Source organism: Podarcis melisellensis (genome assembly GCF_964234715.1).
Source record: "Podarcis melisellensis genome assembly, chromosome: 6".
Lineage (NCBI taxonomy): Eukaryota > Metazoa > Chordata > Lepidosauria > Squamata > Lacertidae > Podarcis > Podarcis melisellensis.
In genome coordinates, this window is record NC_138538.1 from 42,921,634 (window position 1) to 42,943,361 (window position 21,728).

General features: G+C 42.0%; 1 protein-coding gene across 1 annotated transcript; it reads left to right on the forward strand.

Annotated features, from left to right (window-relative positions):
• The first annotated feature begins 7,869 nt into the window (after positions 1-7,869).
• On the forward strand, positions 7,870-17,708 carry LOC309373321 (gastricsin-like). The gene is made up of 9 exons (XM_081917435.1): positions 7,870-8,017; positions 10,476-10,626; positions 11,042-11,159; positions 11,677-11,795; positions 12,938-13,137; positions 14,613-14,732; positions 15,347-15,494; positions 16,213-16,311; positions 17,322-17,708. The coding sequence occupies exons 1-9, from the start codon at positions 7,959-7,961 to the stop codon at positions 17,475-17,477; spliced, it is 1,170 nt and encodes a 389-aa protein (XP_081773561.1). The 5' UTR covers positions 7,870-7,958; the 3' UTR covers positions 17,478-17,708.
• The last annotated feature ends 4,020 nt before the right edge of the window (positions 17,709-21,728 follow it).

Here is a 21,728-nt window from a genome sequence, read left to right on the forward strand (position 1 = left end):
ACAGCCAGTGAAGATGTTTGTCAGTCAGTGTACTGGGATTCGAGACTGATTGTAATATCGCAGCTGCCACGTGAGAGGTCACCTGGGAAGGCTTGCATGGGGCGGCTGCTCCACATGGCTTCAGCAGGGCAGATGACCCCAGTGGCAATGTCAAATCTTCAGGATTCCCCCCCCTTGTTGCATCCATTGCTGTCTCGTGGACCACAGTTTAAGAGCCACAGGTGTAGGGGGAAAGGGATCCCACAGTTAAGGTGGACAGTCTAGTCAAGAAGGTGTTTGGATTTATCTTAAAGATATCAATGGAACGTAGAGATGGATGTGCTAAATTTTAGAGCCCGAAACGAGATTTCTTTTTGGTGACGAGTAAAACAGCATGAAGAATAGTTGCAAATAAGTTTTCTTTTTTTCCCTAAAAACATATTTCAGTGCAAAGTTTGTTTTTCAGGCAAAGGGCCATCAGTAGCCTTTCTTCTTACCTCATTTTGTACCATTTCACTATTGAATATAGTATGAGAAAGTGAACAAGCAACCAAAGTGAAATCTGTAAGTATTGTTGTTGGGGAAAGACTAGGTACATTCTCTGCATGCCCTTTCAATAGTTTTTCTTCTTACCTTATTTTGTACCAGGTTGTAGGGGAATCTGATTACCTCCAGCATCATTAAAGAAGGTGTAACTTTTAGCATTGATCTGCCCTATGGAGACACAGACTGAATCAGTTGCAGTGAAACAAGCAGAGGGCTGCCACCTAGTGTTGTCTTTTGGAAGTGTATGTCCCTTTTTCATCAACTCTTCCCGTAGTCTGCCTGTTAATTTTTTAGTAGATCTATAAGCACTCTTTGCACAGCCACTGACCCAATGGAACGTGGTGCTCTTCCAATCTTTTTGACCAGAAGTGATGGGGTGCCACTTTCTCCCTTGAAAAAAGCTCATTAATAGGTCCATGATGGGCACAAATTCAACAGGTGCAGCTTTCCCCATTATAGAGATGAGTGATGGAGAAAGCTACATATCTGGGGTAGCTGCCTGCTGCAGACCTATTTGGGACAGACCTCCATCACGAAAAAAAGAGGCTGGGGTGGGGGAAGGATGATAATTCTAAAGAGAGTCTAAAATTGATCTTATAAATATTGATATTATAAAAATGGATCTTAAATAATTGTAATTTTTCCAGCCACGTGGGACTTTTCTATTCTTCCTCATAAGCCCAGAGCTTTTAATGAAAATTCATGGATAATCTATTTAATATAAATAAGGAAAATGAAACTCCAAGGTGCTTCAGTTCAGCCCTTGATCAACTTCCACAGTATGAAACCAGATACATTTGGTTCTAGTTGTAGGCCTCATCAAGTCCAGCTTATGACAAGAAAATATTTTCTTTGTTTCCTAATCATTTTTGTGTTGGTTTTCATGCAGTGGGTTGTCTTTGACCTTTTGATTTGCACATACTTGCCTTGCTTTTAAACAACCATTGACAAAATGTGGCTCAAGGGTGCAAGTGGAGCTTTTTTTCCCTCATTTGTTACATGTGCCATGCTAGCCTTAATTAATAAAGCAAATGGAAGAAAAAGGCCTTTTTTTCTTTTGTAAACCAGCTGCTGTGCCGCCCCATCTCTCGATATAAGGTGCTCAGCATCCCAAGTGGATATCTACCTGCTTTTAAAGCTCTATCTGGTGCTATGAGAAAGACAATTAAGTTCAACACAATGCTTTGGTCAACTACCAAGGCAATGTCCTGTTCTGGCCTAACTTGGATCACCACGTTCCCCTCACCCTGCAGAAACCCCATGCTTTTAGCAACAGTGTGTTAGGCAATCTCCCTCCCCATAGCATAGCTTTTCTTTGCATGGCCAATGTAGAAAGCTGTCATGATTTATTGCCTCCCACACAACTGGTAAATGCACTGAGTCTCCCTGTGTCGGGTGGGATGAGCGGGGAGGGAAAGTAAAATGGCAACCTTAGACTACCTATGGTTTTATGACTTCTGTGATCTAATCCCCATGTTAGTCTGTATAGTCTGCATCAACTTTGTCTCATAGTAGGGAAACAATAATCTGTATCCTAAGGGGATCTCCCAGCTTGCTGTTTTAAAAACTTTTCTTAGCCTTTAAGCTTCTGGAACATCTTAATATGTTTATCCCCAAATCCCTTGGGTGGTAAAAAGCAGCATTTAAAAGAGGAGCCTTAGTGGGTATGTTTGTTTACCATTACAATGTCCACATCATTTCTCATGAGGCAGGAGCAGGAACTACAAGTTGTGAAGCTGAGTAATGGTGGTACCTACTCACTTCATAGAGGTATTATGAAGATTAACTGGTGTTTACAAAGGGTTTGAGTGACATAAGTGCCAAGCAAGAATCATTACAACTGAAGTTGGTTTGTATGTCAAATGTAATCTCTGGTTGGTTGTGACTTTAGTTTTGCAGCCAGTGTGAAAGGGCTGTCCACATACCTCTTAATTCCCAATATACTTGTCATTGCTCCATAATGAGTGTATCTGTACTTCTGCTTGGGGAGTCATCTTGTCCCTTGTGGAAGAAAGGGTGGCTATTCTTTATTTGCACTTGTAACTTTTCTTAACATTTGTCCCCAACTATTTTGCTTATATTTTCGTGTGGCTTGTTGACCCTTTCTTTAATTGCTGGATTGCATAAAAGCAGATTGGCACTGTCTTTTTAACAGCTGTGCCAATGACACAAGGTGCCATTTTCTCTCATTCTAGTGGCAAGACAACCTGCCTCTGCTAGTATTTTCGCTGATGTGCAGGCAGTAAAGGCACAGGTGTTCTGTTTCCTAGGGATTGTGGCCACCTCCTCACGGTGTCCTCTCAGGAACTTTAACCTCTGAACTTCTGTGAAAATATGCTAAATTCCTACAGCTACTTTAGGAGAAAGAATCTAAACCATTAGCTAAGGAAGTTACCAGATTGGCATATGCGAGCCAGTGACTAGGATGAGTGATTGGGGAGGAATCTGGGTACGTAAAGGGGATACCATTTCCTCTGCAAGTGATTCATTTTGAAAAGCCCAGCTTTAGCTAGGCAGATCTCAAGCTTTTACCCTGTGCAGTTTTCTTCATAGTTAACTAATACTGATGTCTTTGCTGATTATCTGATGTGGCAGGAAAGCAAAGGCACTTGGGGATGCCTAGCTGCTCTGGCCACAAAAGCTGCTCTGTGGTTTCTTTCTTCACTGGTTCCTGCTGTGTATCCTCCGTTCATTCTCTCTTTGTATCTCATCCGATCGTATCCTTCAAAGCAAATAGCATTAGCAGTGCCATGTGATTGAGGAGCGCTCGTGTCTTATTTTAATGTGCACTACGAATGTATCCAAAATAAATGAAATCTGATTACTATCTTTTGGAAGGCGTGGCTTGTTTTGATTTGTGAACAAATCATGAGTCAAGATTATTTTGGCTGTGACAAAATCTCATTTCTTTACCTGCAATCCCCGACTTTCCACAGAACTTCTACATAATCTCCATCCTTACTCTGGGTATGATATCACGTGAAAACTCTCAGAACTTATAGTTCTAGTTACAGGTAGGTAGCCATGTTGGTCTGCCGTAGTCGAAACAAAATAAAAAATTAAATTCCTTCCAGTAGCACCTTAGAGACTAACTAAGTCTTTCGTGCATGCACACGAAAGCGCATACCTATAACTAACTTAGTTGGTCTCTAAGGTGATACTGGAAGGATTTAAAAATTTTTTTATCTTATAGTTGACATTCATGTTAAACCTGTTCTTGTGTAGAGCTTGGCCCCATTCGGAATAATAGTGCCTCACTCAAGCTGCAGATGGTTTTTTCACCGTGATGCAACTGCAGAAATCCACTGTGCATTCGATAAAACAGCAACTGCGAACAGCAGCACTATATACTGTGTGTCAGAATTCAGGGTGTGTCTTTGGGTGTACTGTATGTACTTAGCTATGCTTAAAGGATGGAGGGTTTCAACCTGAGTCACAGGCAGGCAATCAAGGAATTGGTCCTTAAACACCAAGGTAGAGACAGCATGCCAGAAGTGGTACCGAATTTGGCATCCAGTAGGAAAATCAGGGTGAAAATAGGTGCACTCTCAAATTCAGAGTCTCATTCTTGAATTGCACTATGTTTGGATCAGCATGGCTCATGGCATCATCAATAAAGTCCCCAAATTACTTGCAAGTGTTGAGGTTCACTGACAAATGTACCAGTTTCTAAGAGCCTAAAACAATCTGCACCCTGATTTGAATTTTCCACTTTTTCTGAGCTATGGAAAACCACATCCTCCATGTGAAGTTTCAGTCATTGGCTTTAAGAATTTTCCTGGATCTCTACAATGCATTCTCTCCCACTGCATTATCTGGAAAATGGGGGTGGGGGGTTATGGAGATGGTCCTACATGACTTAATCCAACCGAGACAATTTTGTTGTTTATTAAATTTATTCCTGCCCTTCCTCCCAAATGAGCCCAATGCAGTACAAGCTGGAATGATTTAAAATATTTGGTTTGGACATGTGGAACCCTGATTCAAATCTCTGCTCAGCCATGAAACTCACTCACATGGCCTACAGTAACTGCAATGTAGATTAAATTCTTGGCTGGTTGAGTCTAGAACAACCATAGGATGTCACAGAATGACGAAGACTTAACCTGAACACAAACACCTGAACACAAACACAATGTTCCTCAGCCTCTGGAAGAAATGCCGTTGTGTAGAGTCAGATCATTATGAATTGCTCCATCTCAGGATGTGTCTAAAGATGAAAGCTGGGATACCTGTGTAGGAGGTTGGGTGGGATCGATTGCCTGGATGCTACATGCAGCTGCATTTCTGCTCATTTTAGTAGAAAAGGGTGGTATGCTGTTCAATGCAGGGTGGTCAACTTTCCTACTGTTGTACTGGAAATCTTGCAACTGGAATCAGATCAGACTACATACAGTGTGCACACACATTTTAAAATGCCTTTTCTAGAGAGCTCCTGTACATTACAAACTGCAGTTAGGAGCCACTTCATTTTATCATTCTAATGCCTATTAAAAGAGCCCTGTTCCCATCACAATCTTATCCAAGATGGAAAGCAAATCCTATTTCGCCTGAGTAAGGACAGCCAGAAGCAGCCTTGCTGGTTACCAGATAAGCGGCAACAATTGCTCACCCGGTACCATTCACCTCAACCAGGATCTGGCAGGATCTGCACCACGTGGAAAATTTAGTGCCCTCTGCAGATTTAATTATAAAGAGGGCAATGATAAGCAGCCATTCACTTAAGGTGAGCCTTATCACACCTGATATGCATTTGCCAAAGCCATTTTTCCTGGAACCTCACCTCTTTTCCACCCCCTTAGTATTTTTTAAATTTTTTTTTTTTTGCCACACACATAACACTGAATGTGCACAAGTTAAATTCATGTAAGTTTGGGGCTTACTGTACTTCAGTTCAGCCAAGTTGGTCGAAGCTACCTCCTAAGGAGCGCTCTGGAAAAACCCACAAACAATCTATTTAAAAGTGTATAATCTATTTAAAAGTGTATAAACACACACAATAAAGGAGAACAAAAGCATTTCCATATTTTAAAAAATGCATCTTCAATGAAAGTCATGAAACTCGATGTTTTGTTGCAGCAAACTATTGTTGCTTCAGGAAGAAATGTTCATGTAACATTTGATCTGGTATGTCTCTGCAGAGCCACAGCACTTGCTCCATCCATCCTCTTGAGCAGGGGTCAGCAACCTTTTTCAGCAGGGGGCAGCTCCACTGTCCCTCAGACCATGTGGTGGGCCAGACTATATGTTGAAAAAAATATATGAACAAATTCCTATGCCCCACAAATAACCCAGAGATGCAATTTAAATAAAAGCACACATTCTACTCATGTAAAAACAAGCTGATTCCCGGACCGTCTGTGGGCCGGATTTAGAAGGCGATTGGGCCGGATCCGGTTCACAGGCCTTAGGTTGCCTACCCCTGCTCTTGAGGCTACATATTAACGTAGCCATTAGTCTATATCAGGGGTCTCCATCCAACATCCCACCATTGGCTGCACATTTTGGCACCTGAAGCAAACCACAAAATGGGGGGGGGGGCTGTCTAGGGAACAAGGGGTGAGAAAAGATCAGGAATAAGAGCACAATAAAGATCTATATCGGGAACAAGCAGGGGGAGATCAGCAGCAACTATTATTTGACAAGAGGCTGCTGCAGAGGTGGCATGACGAAGAAGGCTGCTGAGGAGATTGTAGATTCAGCCTCTAAGGAGCATAGCGCAACTGCTGCCACCACTGCAGCAGTGGGCTATGCATTCCTTGGAGGCCAGATCTGCTGCCCCAGGGCATCCTGCCACCTGAAGCAGACACTTTACCTTGCCTTATGGGTGGGCCGGCTCTGCACAGAGGCCTTCCTTCATGCCTACTGTGTCCCCTCTCCCTACTGAAATTAGGCTTTTTAGAAGTGTTATGCCATAGGCAGAAGGTTGTGATATGTGCTTGACTGTGTGTGTGTGTGGTGCCCAAAACAGTTTCTCGAGTTTGCACACGTGTCCATGGCCCCCAAAGGTTGGCATCTCCTGATCAATACGGTAAGTGGGCTGATCTTTCTCCCTGTTCTACGTAAGACCCTTTCCGTGCCCCCAGAGCTCAGTAAAGGTAAAGGTAAAGGGACCCCTGACCGTTAGGTCCAGTCGCAGACGACTCTGGGGTTGGGGCGCTCATCTCACTTTACTGGCCGAGGGAGCCGGCATACAGTTTCCGGGTCATGTGGCCAGCATGACAAAGCCACTTCTGGCGAACCAGAGCAGCACATGGAAGCGCCGTTTACCTTCCCGCCAGAGTGATACCTATTTATCTACTTGCACTTCGTGCTTTTGAACTGCTAGGTTAGCAGGAGCAGGGACCAAGCAACAGGAGCTCACCCTGTCCGGATATTCGAACTGTTGACCTTCTGATCGGCAAGCCCTAGGCTCTGTGGTTTAACCTACAGCACCACCCACGTCCCTAATCCCGAGCTCAGTACATAGTGGCAGTTCCCCTATCACCTAACAGGGAACAATGACTATGTACCTCATGGTGGAAAAATCCACAAGATTGGGAGCTTACACAGCTTGAAGAGTGAAGAGCAGAGTGAGCAGGCATGGAACAGAAGAAGGATGTATATACTGTATATCACAACGCAATTTCCTATCCCAGGCTCAACAACTTTGGGGTAAAATTATAAAAAAAAGCTCAGCAACTTCAATCCTAAAAAAAGGGAAAAAGGTCAACAACTTTGGTCGGCCCTCACGCATGTTCACTTCATCAAATCTGGCCCTCTTAGAAAAAAGTTTGGGCACCCCTGTTCTATTCTGAGCTGTTCTGTTCATTCTATATGACTGGATCCTTTTGGGCCTTTTCTGTCCATGTCAAATAATTTGACTTTCAATCTCGATTGGTATAGTACGGTTCTAGTGATGCTGATAATGCCTTGGATGGAAACAGTGAAGATCACATGACTGTTTAGGGCTTCGTATTTTTCCATTCTAATCAAAGTTTTGCATGTTAACACCCCCTGCATGCTAACACCCCCTTATGAAAACACCCCCTATAACTATCATATCTGATACAAGTAAAAGATAAAACAAGTGCTTGCTGGAGATGTAGTTTGCAAGGACCTTGTGTGTGTGTTTTAAAGAGAACTGAATATATGATGATAAGAACCAATGTCAACCTCTACTTCCAAAATATGAGCTTAGCACAAAACATCATTTGCTTTTCTGATTAAATAATAGCGATTGAGATAAAAGTTCTGCAATGCCTTTGAAAAATTGTTTGACCCATTGTTAAGATTCTGATATGTGACTTGGCTGCATGTTGGCGGTGAAAGCAGCACCGTTCAGGGTATATAAGAAGGGACCCTGCTGTGCCAACACTTACCCAGTGTCTTAAGACCAAGGTGCAGCAGTGAAAGAATACACTTTAGAAACTGCTCAGAAGAAAGAAGGCATCATGAAGTGGCTGGTCCTTGCCCTGGTGTGCCTTCACCTCTGTGAGGGTGCTGTTGTCAAGTGAGTATGGAACAATGGCATGTTGCAGCCTCTCCGGGTGATTCTTGGCTTCAGTTGTGCTTGGTAGCCGGAAAAAAAAGAGCAGCAATGAAGTATGAATGTTTAGCATGATGTGCCTGTAAAGTAATAATGTGCTGTTCATTACTTACTCCTATCTGGAAGTAAGCAATAAGCATTCGGGGCGAGGCTTAATCCCAGATAAACATGCCTAGGACTGCTGCCTAGGATCTTTAAAAACTTATGGACCAAGTTAGTCATAATGACTAGCCTGAGATCCATTGTTTTCTACTGGATTTCAGTAGCAAGCCTATGTCTACAGAACTCTGTACTGAATTCAGCAGTTCTGAGTATAGTAATAATTGTGACAGTTAGCTCATAAAATTTAGATAATGGGTGCCCTCCAGATGTTGTTGGACTTCAACTCCCATCAGTCCTAGCCAGCATGACCAATGGTCATAGATGATGGGACTTGTAGTCCAACAAAATATGGAAAGCGCAATGTTGGCTATTCTTGATTTAGATAATAGCACCGATGCTCTTTTATCAAGTTGTTAAGTGAGAAATATAGCTGTAAAGTGCAAGACAGAGCATTTTATCATTGAAACTTTATTTTTATAAAAGCCTTTAAAACCACAATATTCTATCCGAAGGCAGAGATTCTCAGTAAGCAATTGAGACCCAGTTTTTTTAAACCGAAAACCTTTGTGTTTTGAAAATTTCAAGAGATAGGAATCAAATGGACATGACATTTCCTGCAAAGATGCATAGCATTTCCCAATAACATCTGTGAGAACAAAATGTACATTAAAAAAAAAAATACTCCTGTACACACTTACCTGAAAGTAAGTGCTGCTGAACTCAGTGGGCCAAACTTATCAGGAGATGTGCATAGGAATGATTATACTGTTAATGTTCTTTCTTTCATTCATTTGTATTTCATTGCATTATTAGAACTGCATTTATGATGCAAAAAATGGAAGGAAATTAAAGGAAATTTAGAAAATTGGAGTAAATTCAAGCTGTCATTATGGGGCAGAATATCAATGATTAAAATGACAGTATTTAATTTGCAATAAAAATTAAATTAAAAAAAGGGGTGGGGGAGAATTGCATGTATGATGAATGTATGTTTCCTATGCAGACCTTTTTCAGTCTCTATTCAATTCACTCCCTACATCAATTGCTTTAATGTATGAGACAAATTATTCATTTAGCTCAGCATTTTTGTCAAAAGTAGCCAGGCAGGTGTCCTTGGTAAGCTCATGGGAGGTATGATGGTGACAGCCATCGTTTATCTGTCCTCCTCAGCAAATCAGAGTTATGCTGTAAACACTGAAAAACAACAGAAGAGTTTTGTGGGATCTTAAACACTATTCATTGTTTTTGCTGCAAGAAGCTAACACAACTACCTCTCTGGAAATTGTGAATATGGACATTCTAATCTCAGTGATGCTAGTTAATAGCCATGGGACCTTACTACTCACAGTATGGACAGTATATGGGTAAAAAACTTATTTTCCTTCGAGCTAGGAAGGCCTGATGTATGTATTTCCACAAGCAATTATTGGTCCCGCAAGATCACTCTAATTCTGGTAGTGGTAGGAGAAATGTTTTTTAATTATTTAAGTACAGTATATACCGTAGGTATTGGGGTGGGCAGAGAGAGCCAACTAGAGCCTTAATTGGCATGTTAATTGATCCTTCCTTGATTGTCAGGTGTAACATTAACTGATGAACAGCTAGTGGGCAATAACACACACACACACACACACACACACACACACACACACACACACTGCTCAGCTGCTCAGCTGAAGAGGGAGCTGTGTGCCTCTGTGTGTATGTATGTGAGACTGTGAGATGGGCACACCTACTTTTGGCAGCACCCACTGCTGACACGCAGTCCTAGAACGATGGCTAAGGATGAATGTGGCCTTTGAGCCCAAAATGTTTTGCCATCCCTGCAGTAGATATCATTACCTAAACAGACAAAGCTCAGGAAGGCAAGAGAATCACTGAGAAGGGCAAAGACAGGATCCAAAATAGTTTAGCTAATACCTTTTTATTGAATCAGCAGCTGTAGATATTGGTTAAATAACAAGTAAGATGAAAGATAGACAGAGCACTTTTGGGCAGGGAGGGAAGGAGAAATGTGCAATATCGCAGAAAAGAAGTCCAGTGGAAGAACCTGTACAAGTGTCCCTCTTGGCTTTCCATTCCTTGTTAACAACACAGTGCATGAGTTAGTGTGGCCTTTTAAGGTTAGGATGGTGGCAGGTTAGCTTGAACCCTGATGGAATTACAGTAGATGGAAGTTAGTGTGCTTGCCTTAGGTATTATATGGTTCAGACCAGAGAATTCCATCAATGGTCTGAAGATATTCCATTGAGCATACTTAATATGCAAAAAGTTTACAGCTGTCTTTTTGACTCTGCGTCTAACTCTTCATCCCATACAGAGTTCCCCTGAAAAAGTTCAAGTCCATGCGGGAGGTGATGAAGGAGAAGGGTGTCCTTGAAAAGTTCCTGAAGGACAATCATTATGACCCTGCCAGCAAGTACTTCAACAACTATGCCAGTGGTTACGAACCCCTTGCTAACTACATGGACGTGAGTATACGGTTGGCTAAGAGAAGCTACCAAAATCATAGAAAGAGCAAAACTAGGAAAGAGTAAAGGCTAGGATTTCAACATGTGCTGGATGGAATAAGAAGTCCAGATTTAGCTGAATATCAGTGTTTGAGTCCTAATATGTGACTATTAAAAATCATGGGAATTTTAAGTTTTGAGAATGGAATTGTGGTTCTCTTTGTGCATCACTCTAAATTAAAATATATGGGAGAGTATAAAAAAATCAAAAGAAGAAAAACATATAAGAGGAATGTTTTCGGGTAGTTACAGTAATGGGTAGTTTTTGCTTCCTTTTGGGGCGGTTGTGCAAAATGTTCTATTGAATGTGCTGGGAATTTATGCAGATATCAATGGGGGGAAGCTATTGTTGATGGCAATGTACTCTTTTCTCTAGATGTCCTATTATGGAGAGATCAGCATTGGAACTCCACCCCAGAACTTCTTGGTTCTCTTTGACACTGGGTCATCCAACCTCTGGGTGCCATCAGTCTACTGCCAGAGTCAGGCCTGCAGTGAGTATCCTCTAAACCAGTGGTGGCCAAACATGGCCCTCCAGCCATTTGGGGACTACAACCAGTGGTGGAGCTTCATGCTCTGGCACTGGGGGGCGGCATGTGTCCTGGAGGCGTGGCACACCGCCTGCAGGGGTGTGGCACCCAGCGCAGGGGGGGCACCCGCGATGGCACCCCACTGGGATCGCGCTGCCAGGGCACCCACACTCCTCTTCCTCAGCCAGTGACTACAACTCCCATAATCCCTAGCTAACAGGACCAGTGGTCAGGGATGATGGGAATTGTAGTCCCAAAACAGCGGGAGGGCCAAAGTTGGCCACCACTGCTCTAAGCAAAACAAAGGTGAAGAATTATTTTTGGGTTTATATTTTGGTGCTAGAACTTTTCTCTCTCGCAGCTGCGGATTCAGGTTCAATGGTGGATGAGAAGAGAGAGTGATACACATGGTATTAAAACCTGGTTTTGTTGTGATCCTAAAAGTGATACAAGTCTGTTTTTCTTCAATTTCTACCACTAGCAAACCACCCATTGTTCAACCCCAGCCAGTCTTCTACTTATTCCACCAACGACCAGACCTTCTCTTTGCAGTATGGAACTGGGAGCCTCACTGGGCTCTTTGGCTATGATACCGTAACGGTAAGCAGTAGTGCACCCTAAATTGGTTTCAATTGTAACAACAACAACAACAACAACAACAACAACAACAACTATATGCCACCCGTCTGACTGTGTTGCCCCAGCCACTCTGGGTAGCTCTCAACAGAATATTAAAAACTGCTTCTTGCAGCAGAAGCAGAAAGATTCAGTAGACAGGAAGGAGTCCATTCTAACATTTCTAATGCAATGCACTTCGATCACACAGGTAACAAAGTATAGTGACCTTGAGCACAGCCAAAGCTTCAGATGCAGTGGAGGGTGGGGAGAAACTCTCTTGTACAAATATACTTGGAAATCTATTACAGCCAACCTCAACAATGGGTTCTTCAATAGCACTCTGTGAACTTAATGAAAGAGTGTCAAGAAAGCCCATCCACTGTGGCATCTGACCTATGCAAGGCAACCCAGTTCAAGAATATGTGCAGCCATTTCAATACTATTATGAAGTTGCTACTATGCACCAGGCAAGAGGATTTGTGCATAGTCAGTGTGACCAGAGAGCAGTCATTCTCAAACCTGTTGTCACTTGTCCTCACCATGTCCCCTTTCCCCCCAGTTGCATGGCACACAACAGCTTTGTGTGATGCCATTCTGCTATATTTCTTGATGGCACTTGTCCACTTTACAGTGGTGCCACTTTCTCTGTCACACTGGTATGAGAACTGATATTTCTACTTTGGAACAAGGCATCTGGTAATGACATTGCACTAGCGCAGTGACTGCTATTATACTCCATGCATAATACTCATTAACTCAAGGGATTTATTAGATTAGTCTACTATATATTTGAAGGTGGTAAAAGACGAGAGCTAACTGCATTTCTAGGTATTGTTATGAAGTCCCAATGAACAAAAAATAAAGAGTGGAAAACTTGAAAGTTCAACCATCTCCTCATCTTGATAATGAGGTTTCATTTTCCCAGATATTTTGAGTGACCCAAGTCCATTTAGATCATTTGTTTCTCTGGATAAAAAGTGGTTAGTGAATTGTCCTGTAATATCCCCATTGCATATTGGGCTATGTGATGCTGTGCTTTTCTGGCATGTTTCTTTTTCTCCCATTTGCAATGTGCTTTTTCTGCTTTGTTGTGATGATGACTCTTTCCTACAATTCCCTTCTAGATCCAAGGCATTTCCATCACCAACCAGGAATTTGGCCTGAGCGAGACTGAGCCTGGCACAAACTTCGTCTATGCCCAGTTTGACGGCATCCTGGGCTTGGCTTACCCTGCCATTTCTTCTGGTGGTGCCACCACAGTCATGCAGGGGATGCTCCAGCAGAACCTTCTTGATGCTCCTGTGTTCGGCTTCTACCTGAGCGGGTATGGATGCAAAACATTCTTTTCTTTTGCATTTGCCTTGCCTCCATCTATCCCTCTTCTAAGTTTCTCAGGGTACCTTTCAGTAGGGAAGGATGGCTTGGTCTTTTTCCAGTCCATATCACTTTCCCGCTTTGTTCATTCATAAGTACAAATTTTAAAAATCTGCATGAAGATTCATATTTAAATACTTCATATTTAAATACTTATTTTTGAATATATTTTCCCCAACATGCTTTTCTGCATATATTTTCTCACAAAATATGCACATTTGTTTTTTACAATGTGCACTTTAAAAAGCATTCTGATTTGCATTTTTGTGTCAAAAACATTTATTTGCAAACTTCAGAGAAAAGTGAAATCTGAAGGATATCTTCATTCTGATCCATAGGCCAGTCTGGGAAGGGCAGATCATGTCAGGTCATATTGGAATTCACAACGCAAATTCCTCAGACATCCTTATCTTTCAGGAAAAGTCAATAGAAACCACAAGCTACTCTCCTATTTTGTTGCCATTGCTTTAACCTTGAAGTGTACCTTCCCCCATCAGTGATGGGCAAACTAGACAAAGGAAGAGAAACTCCTGGGGTATTATTGACTCACTTCTATCATAAGTTCATTCATTCCTGTTCAACACTATCCAATGACAATCTCCCCTCAGTGGCCATGGTTGGTTCTCTTTGACTACAGCTTTCAGATTCAACAGACAGTTTACTGAGAACTAGTATGGTGTAGTGGCTTGAGTGTCAGACTTGTAGCTGGGAAACCAGGGTTCAAATCCCCACTCAGCCATGACACTTACTAGATCACCTTGGGCCAGTCACTTCCTCTCAGCCTGACCTACCTTGTGGGGTTCTTGTGGGAGTTAAATGATGAAGGGGAGAACCATAAATGCCACTTTGAGCTCCTTGGAGAAAAAGGTAGAGTATAAATAAAAATAAATAACAATTTACAACAGTAATGGGATTTTTGAGGCATGTCAAATACATAATAGTCCTTTGCTATTTTGTACAAATGCTAGGGCTGAGCAACTAGCTTGAGGGAGAATTACTAGCCCAAGGTCCAACATTCTCACCAATATATGCCATTGCCTCTGATGATGGACCTTGGTTGCAAGGTTATAAAGCCACATATCTATAATAGCATTCAGCTCAAAGTAACTTAAACATAAAACAAAGGAGTTGTTTGCTGCTCTGTGTAAAACACCTTCCATTTTAGGTTGAATCCAGGCTTACAGTGCAGTCCTGGCCATGCCTATTCAAAAGTCCTATTTAATTCTGTGGGGTTTACTCCCTTATAAGTGGGGTTATGATTACAGCTTTAACCATGCTTAGAGTAGACCCACTTTAGTCTTGTCCCATAAATGGCGACAGGTCTACTCTTAATTATGGCTTATTCCAGATCAAGCTTTCTGTCTTTTTCAGTGAATGTATGTAAATGATGAAGTGTTTAACCTTCTTGTGCATTTGTCCTTCTAGGCAAGAGGGCAACCAGGGTGGTGAACTTGCTTTGGGAGGAGTTGATTCCAGCCTCTACTCTGGTCAGATTGTCTGGACTCCAGTCACCCAAGAAGCTTACTGGCAAATTGCAATCGAAAGGTAAGACTATTCTCATAGATAATGTCTACTGGGAGCCTGATCAGGAGGCTTGTGGTTGAAAACCTGAACAGTCCTTTGATTTGAGTTTTTGGGCTCTTTAAATCTATTTCCCTTGGACCAGCTGAGTAATTTCCCCCCATCCTATTTTGCATACCATGAAACATGACCCAAAGAATAATAATAATAATAATAATAATAATAATAATAATAATAATTTATTTATTTATACCCCGCCCATCTGGCTGGATTTCCCCAGCCACTCTCGGCGGCTTCCAACAGAACACTAAAATACAAATATCCTTTGCTTATGCTGAAAATTAGAGTTCAAAATCTGCAAGCATATCTTATTCCATTTATTTCTGGCTCTGGCTCTCTGCATCTTCCAGGACGTGGAAAGAAGAGCTGTGATTATTATAGCCCAATTACAAAAACCTAAGACTGCAATCCTGCTTTTGGTTATTATGAAAAGCTCAAAACCATGGCAGCTTTGATGATGCCATGAAAACATCAAAAGCAAGCAAGGAAGCATGACATCCTATGGTCTTGCGGCTCCTCGATGCATCATCTTTATAGGAATATAACTGCTGACAACTTTTTAAACTCTTTCCCTCTAGCTTCTATATTGGCAACCAGATCAGCAACTGGTGCAGCCAGGGATGCCAGGCGATTGTGGATACTGGAACGTCCCTCCTCACTGCTCCACAGCAGGTCTTTGGAGAGCTGATGCAATACATTGGAGCCGAGCAGGACAGCAATGGCGAGGTAGGGGGGGACGCAGCTGTGGACTGGGGGCACGACCACTTAGCACCAGTAATCTGAAGATGCTCAGTATCAGCACCCATGAAACTTAGCATGTTCTTGTTTGACCCCACACAGTGGTTACAGTTCAAAGGATCATGCAAGGAGTGTAGACTCAGGGAAATATATTTCTCTTATTTGGCTGGTGGGGTGGGAGTGGGGACAGAGGCAGAGAAAGCCACTCAGGCCGAGGGCGAAGCGAGCTGCCCATAGGGGTGGGGAGCACCACAGGGCCTCTGGAGTCTGCCTGCCTCCTCCTACTCAGCCGCCCTGGTGGACTGTTTGGGCAGCGCAGAGTCTGTGCATGCCCAAGCCACCGCATCTTTCCCAGGAGAGACACATGGCTCTGGTGCGCTACAGGCCCCACAGTGAGTGCTGCCCAGCATTTTGTTACCCCCCTCAGTGGTGACACCCGGGGCGGCCCGCACCCACCACACCCCACTTCCTCCGCCCATGAGTGGGGAGTGTTACCAGCTGTCAGAAAACTCCTCCATCATCTTCCTGCCACAAACTCCATCCTTGACTTTGAAGAAACCATTGAAGATCTGCATTTCAGTTTTAACCACCAGGGAAAGGGCACCTAAGGATCCTCATTTTTTTAGTCAGTGGTGGTAATGTTTGAAGTGCAATAGTGATTGAAATATGCTGCTGCATAGCTCTTACCATACTTCTTCTCCCACAGTATGTGGTCAGCTGCAGCAACATCCAGAGCATGCCCACCATTACTTTTGTCATCGGTGGAAGCAGTTTCCCTCTGAGTCCCTCAGCCTACGTCCTTCAGGTATGTGAAACCACTGAAAAGCTATTCCCCGTTAGTTAGTTAGTTAGTTATTTGTTTGTTTGCTTATTTAATAATCCACACCTTCACAAAAAATGTGTTATTTGTTTATTTATTTAATAGTCCTAATCCACACCTTCACAAACAAATATCAAGGTAGTATTCAACATGTAAGAATAAAATCAGCGAAAAGCATTAATGGAAACATAATTAAAGACATCAGTTAATACTGATTGGTGGCACCAGGCACTGGAAAAAGTTTTATCTCTTTGCTGGTGGGTGTTTTAGGACTCAGGGCTGGTTGTCTCATCCAAGGACTTGCTTCTGGCTAAACTGCCTATGTGGTTTTTCATCCACCTAGGGGAATATGTGATGTAAAGCAGCCTTTAAAAATAACCACTAGGAAACGTAGTTAGTGTCTATGCCAATGTAGTAGGATGCAGGTGTAATGTGCTTGTACCCTAGTGATGGAGAACGTACCTGGACCATTAATTACTGGGATGCTGTTTGTACCCTTCTGACTGCAGAGCAGTGCTCTTACACCTCTGTGTAGGGTCAGTGTGCAACAGTACTTTACACAGCTGCTAATGCAAGTTTGCACTCTTACAGATACCTTTTTTTCCAAAAAAATATTTTTTATTAATTTTCCAATAAAAACAGCCAATTAACATATCCATCAAAACATATTCATCATCTGATTATAATCCAATTAAAAACAATAAACTAAAATAAAAAACAACCAAATTACAACCCAAATTATTAATCATTAATTTGTTCTGGGCTTCCCATAGTCTGGACCTCTGAAGTATATCTCCAATCTTACAGATACCTTTTTAATAAAAGCCAAACATTGTCCAAGAAAATGGCAAAAATCTTGAAATTCAACATTAAGGTGCAAAGTTTGTGTGCTGAAATGTAGTGTTCTCTCATTACTCTGCAGTTTCTTATTTATGCCATGAAGTTGATGACAACTCCTAAGCCAAATAGATTTAACTGTGATTTTTCTTTCACAGAACAACAGCGGCTATTGCAGCATTGGCATCATGCCCACTTACCTGCCATCCCAGAATGGACAGCCTCTGTGGATCCTTGGTGATGTCTTCCTTAGGTCCTACTATTCCGTGTACGATCTGGGCAACAACCAGGTTGGATTTGCGCCAGTAGCATAAACACTCCCAGAAGTCTTTTGTGCTGCTCCAGGCCTTCTCCTGCTTCATTCCACCTGCTTATTCCTTCTGATACATGCTGTAATCCACCAGCCTTCCTTTCTAAGGACTTGGAGGTGTTTCCTCTGCAAAAATTTGAAACCTCTGCTGTGAAAATCCGCAACATGACTGTTGGGCTTCTCTCCAAAGTAACTGCAAGCAAATAAAAATATAATCTAATCATACAAATAACAATTTGAGTTGTATGAGTTCTTGCCTGACTTGCTTGGGGGGAAATGTTATTATTATTATTAAATATTTGAATGTGTGTGTGTGTGAGAGAGAGAGATTCACAGACACATCATAAACATAAGTAAGATACTTTTAAAAGGAGTAAAACAGTTGAAAATAGGTTTTAAAAATTGTACTGTATTAAACATAATACAAAATGAACACCAAAGGCAGAAACCTTTTCATCCATCTGGAAAAGTCTAGTAAAGCAAAAATGTCTTTAATTATTTCTGGAAAGTATAGCTACTAGGTACCTATCATTTCTCAGTGGGAATGTTGTTCCAGAGAACAGGGACAGCCACACTGAAAGCCCTGTTCTGCGTTGCTGGAGAGTGGCAGCATCAGATTTAGGGCAGTGTGGGAAGTTCCCCCACATAGGGTGCTAAGCCGAGGGGGTGCAAAATGAAGATCCAAAATTGAGAAGGTCTGTTTGGGGGCCCCCAAATTATTGCCTCACACAGGGCACCATATTACAAATGATTACCAAAGTCTGCCCCTGAGAGTGGGTTTCTGAAACTGCTGACGAAGCATGATGGGGAAAAATGTGACATCTCAATGTTTTCCCTAAAGCTGCAGAATTTTGCATTCCCCTAGGCCCTGAGGAGGGTTACCAAAAATCCTTTATATTTGCATATGTAAACTGCTTTGAGAGGTTGGTTTTTTTTGGGGGGGGGAGGGGGTTTAAATCAAATTTTATGAAATAAATGAATAATTTCACCACCACACTACCCCAGAATTATCCCTCCACTAGGGTCTCCCAGGACACAGAGAGTAGCAAAACTGGAAGTGTAACAACAAACTGAGGAGCACTTTTGAAAACTCCATTGTTAAAGTCAGAATGGAACTTCAGATACTTCCTTTAAAGTCGGTGGTAATAAAAGCTTACCCATGTATGATTTTCCCCCCAATGAGCAGATCTGTAACCTGCAGGTAACCTCCTGAGCTAAGCAGAAGCACATCACACAAACCCTCCAAGTGCCCCTATTTTCCAGGGACAGTCCCGGATTTACAGAAGCCATCCCAGTTTCTAATTTGAACTTGGAATGTCCTGCTTTTCCTTAGGACGTCCCTATTTTCATGGGAGAAATATTGGAGGGTATGGCAGGATATCCCTATTTTCATCGGATAAATGTTGGGGGGGTATGGAGTTCTGTGACCCCCCCAAGCCAAAGAGATAAGTAACTATACATCCTTTAGAAGACATTTCAAGGCAGCTCTGAAGAGGGAAGCTTTTTAATGTTTATTGTTTTGTTATGTTTTTTATATATGTTGGAAGCTGTCTTGAGTGGCTGGGGCAACCCAGTCAGATGGGTGAGGTATAAATAATAAAATTATTATTATTGTAGAATAGGACGTTCCTACTTTCATCAAAGAAATGTTGGTGGGTATGCATCACAGGGAGAGTTAGTGAGCTCTTCTGGCAAATGTATGGTTCTCCATATTATACTGTTTTGCTGATGACCCAATCTCTGATCAGCGAAACATGTCAGGGATGCCAACCTTGGATTTGGTTTCCTTGAAATAAAAGTCATTGGAGATTTCGGAGATTTCTATGATATAAGATTTTCACCTAAGTACTGGCTGAGCCTAATAGGGAAGGTTTACAGCAGTAACACTCCAACAGATCCTGCTTCACATCACATTTATAGGGATCCACTAAGTCTTTCTGCCTCTCTCAGCCCCATTTCCAATACTTCCTAGCTATTCCTACATCCTTTCTGGAATGCTTCTGGGTTCAAAATCACAGTAACAGAAGCTCAGCTAGAAAGCTTATGCAGATTTGGGAAAGTACCACCAGGGCCAAGAGGATACCAACATGGTTAATGGACAGAGTCCATGAAGCTGTTAGAGACAGAAAGGCTTCTTGAGAAAAATGATAGTCTTGTAAGGGGAACAAAATGGAAGACAAACCTTGGCAAAAGAAATAGGAGCCTATAAGAGATGGGGAAAAAGAGAGCACATTGCTAAAAACATAAAGACCAACAACAAGCATTCTTTAAACACATTAGGAACAAGAAATACAATTAAGGAAATGTCAGACCTTTGGATGAGAAGGGAAACAAAAGTGTGCTAAAGGAGGAAAATGACACTGCAGAAAGGCCAAATGAATTATTTGCATGTGTCTCCACAGGGAAGATGTAGGGCAGGTAGCTATGCCTGAACTTAGGAAGGGAGGAACTGAGGTAAATAGTGGTGACAACAGATGAAATCCTAGGCCTAATAGATAAATTAATAACTGCCAAGTCTGGATGGTATCCACTCAAGAGTTCCCAAAGAACTCAAGGCGAAATTTCTGAACTCCTTAACTTTTCCCTGACAGCAGTCTCATAGTTGAAGACAACAAAGCAGCTAAAATAACACCAAAAGTGCAAACCAAACCAGGTTCCAAAGCTCTTACTCCAATAGTTCCCTCCATAGTCTTCCATGTGTATGGAAGTTGTCTCCTATATTCTTCTCTGTGCATATATGAAATAAATAGTTGCCAACCTGCATAAAAGGATAAAGCAGCACATATTTGACAGGTCAGTTTTCCCACTAGGACAAGTGTCCAACTCAGGTATATCAAGAGTAAAGGATAAGTCCATCATCTGAATGCCAGCACCTGCCAGTCTCCAAAGAGATCAACAGCTCTTCACAACACAGAGTTGTTGGTTAGAATCATTTATTCTCCCTAACAATGCTAGCAACGGGGGCACTGTATATTAATTGTATATTAATTCTATTTCTGCAAAGACTCCAATACCCCAAGGTGTGCACGATATCACATTGCCACCATAAGTGCAGAAAAGTTAAATTCACAAGCTAAAGATTCACAAACTGAATGGAACCTCTCTCCCATCCTAATAGAATCATAGAATTGTAGAATTGGAAGGAACCCCAACTCTAGTCATCTAGTCCAACCCCCTGCAATGCAGGAATCTCAGCTAAAGCACCAATAACAGCTGACCATTCAACCTCTGCTTAAAAACCTCCAATGGTTTGGATCTTTCTTACAAAATGACACTGCATGCAGGGATGTGCCCTCAATCCCATAAATCCTAGTAGCATGAATGCAAGCATTTTTGTACTTAGTACAGTGGATACTGGGCTCAGGGAAAAAGTGTGTGTGGTTTGCATGGTGTGTATGTGTTGTATGTGTGTGTGTGTGCAGCCAGTGAAACCCATATGAACCAGTCTATACTCTATGGTCAGAACAATTGGAGGGTATCTCCTACAGAATATCATGAACTAGATAGTCTTGGGTGTCTTCTATTGGCTGATTGAAAATGATGTGGAAGTAGAGTTTACTTCCTGCCTTTCCCATATGACATTACCCTTAGGAAAATGTTTTAACTGGTGGAGATGATGACATGGGGCTTCGGGTGTGTAGTGCTTACTGCCTAGCTTCTTTAAATGGGAGCTGCCATAATGACCTGTTGCTGTCTGAAGGACAAGCTGCAGATGCATTCAAAACATGAGGCATCAAGGAGCTTCCCTGTATTAGCTGTTCTACGCTGTGGGTGGCCAGATGCCCTATTTTTAAAAGTTTATAATATTTCTTTTTTAAAAAAATAAAACAAATAAATAGCTGAATCAAGGCAGTGTGCAACCCCCAGAGAACTTCATAAGTTGTTGTTGTTGTTGTTTTAGAAAGAGTGTTTCCACATTTGTAAGGATTTTCCATTTAAAATCCACCTGGAAATGGAATGAGATAGAATTAGCCCCACCCCCTAAGAAACTCGGATGGACCAGATTTTGATGGGCCCATCTATTCTTACCTGCTTCCCCCACAAGTTGAATCTTTTGGAGTTAAGAAAGTGATGGGAAACTGAAGTGGAAAGTGTGGGATATGGATAGCTTGGCACACTGTCCCATAGCCACCCCACCAAAAAAAAATCAGAAAGTGTGTTCAACAGCCAACATTGCCCACTTTTGCAAACAAATTAGCATGAATGCTCAATAAGCAGGTCATCTGTAATTGATGCTAATCTGGAATAGTTTCTC

Excerpts from the sequence above, each read along its gene's own strand:
- LOC309373321 (XM_081917435.1), top strand. The coding sequence starts at position 7,959 with ATGAAGTGGCTGGTCCTTGCCCTGGTGTGCCTTCACCTCTGTGAGGGT. Across the intron at positions 8,018-10,475 it reads TGTGAGGGTGCTGTTGTCAA|AGTTCCCCTGAAAAAGTTCA; the intron begins GTGAGTATGGAA and ends CATCCCATACAG. Across the intron at positions 13,138-14,612 it reads TTCGGCTTCTACCTGAGCGG|GCAAGAGGGCAACCAGGGTG; the intron begins GTATGGATGCAA and ends TTGTCCTTCTAG.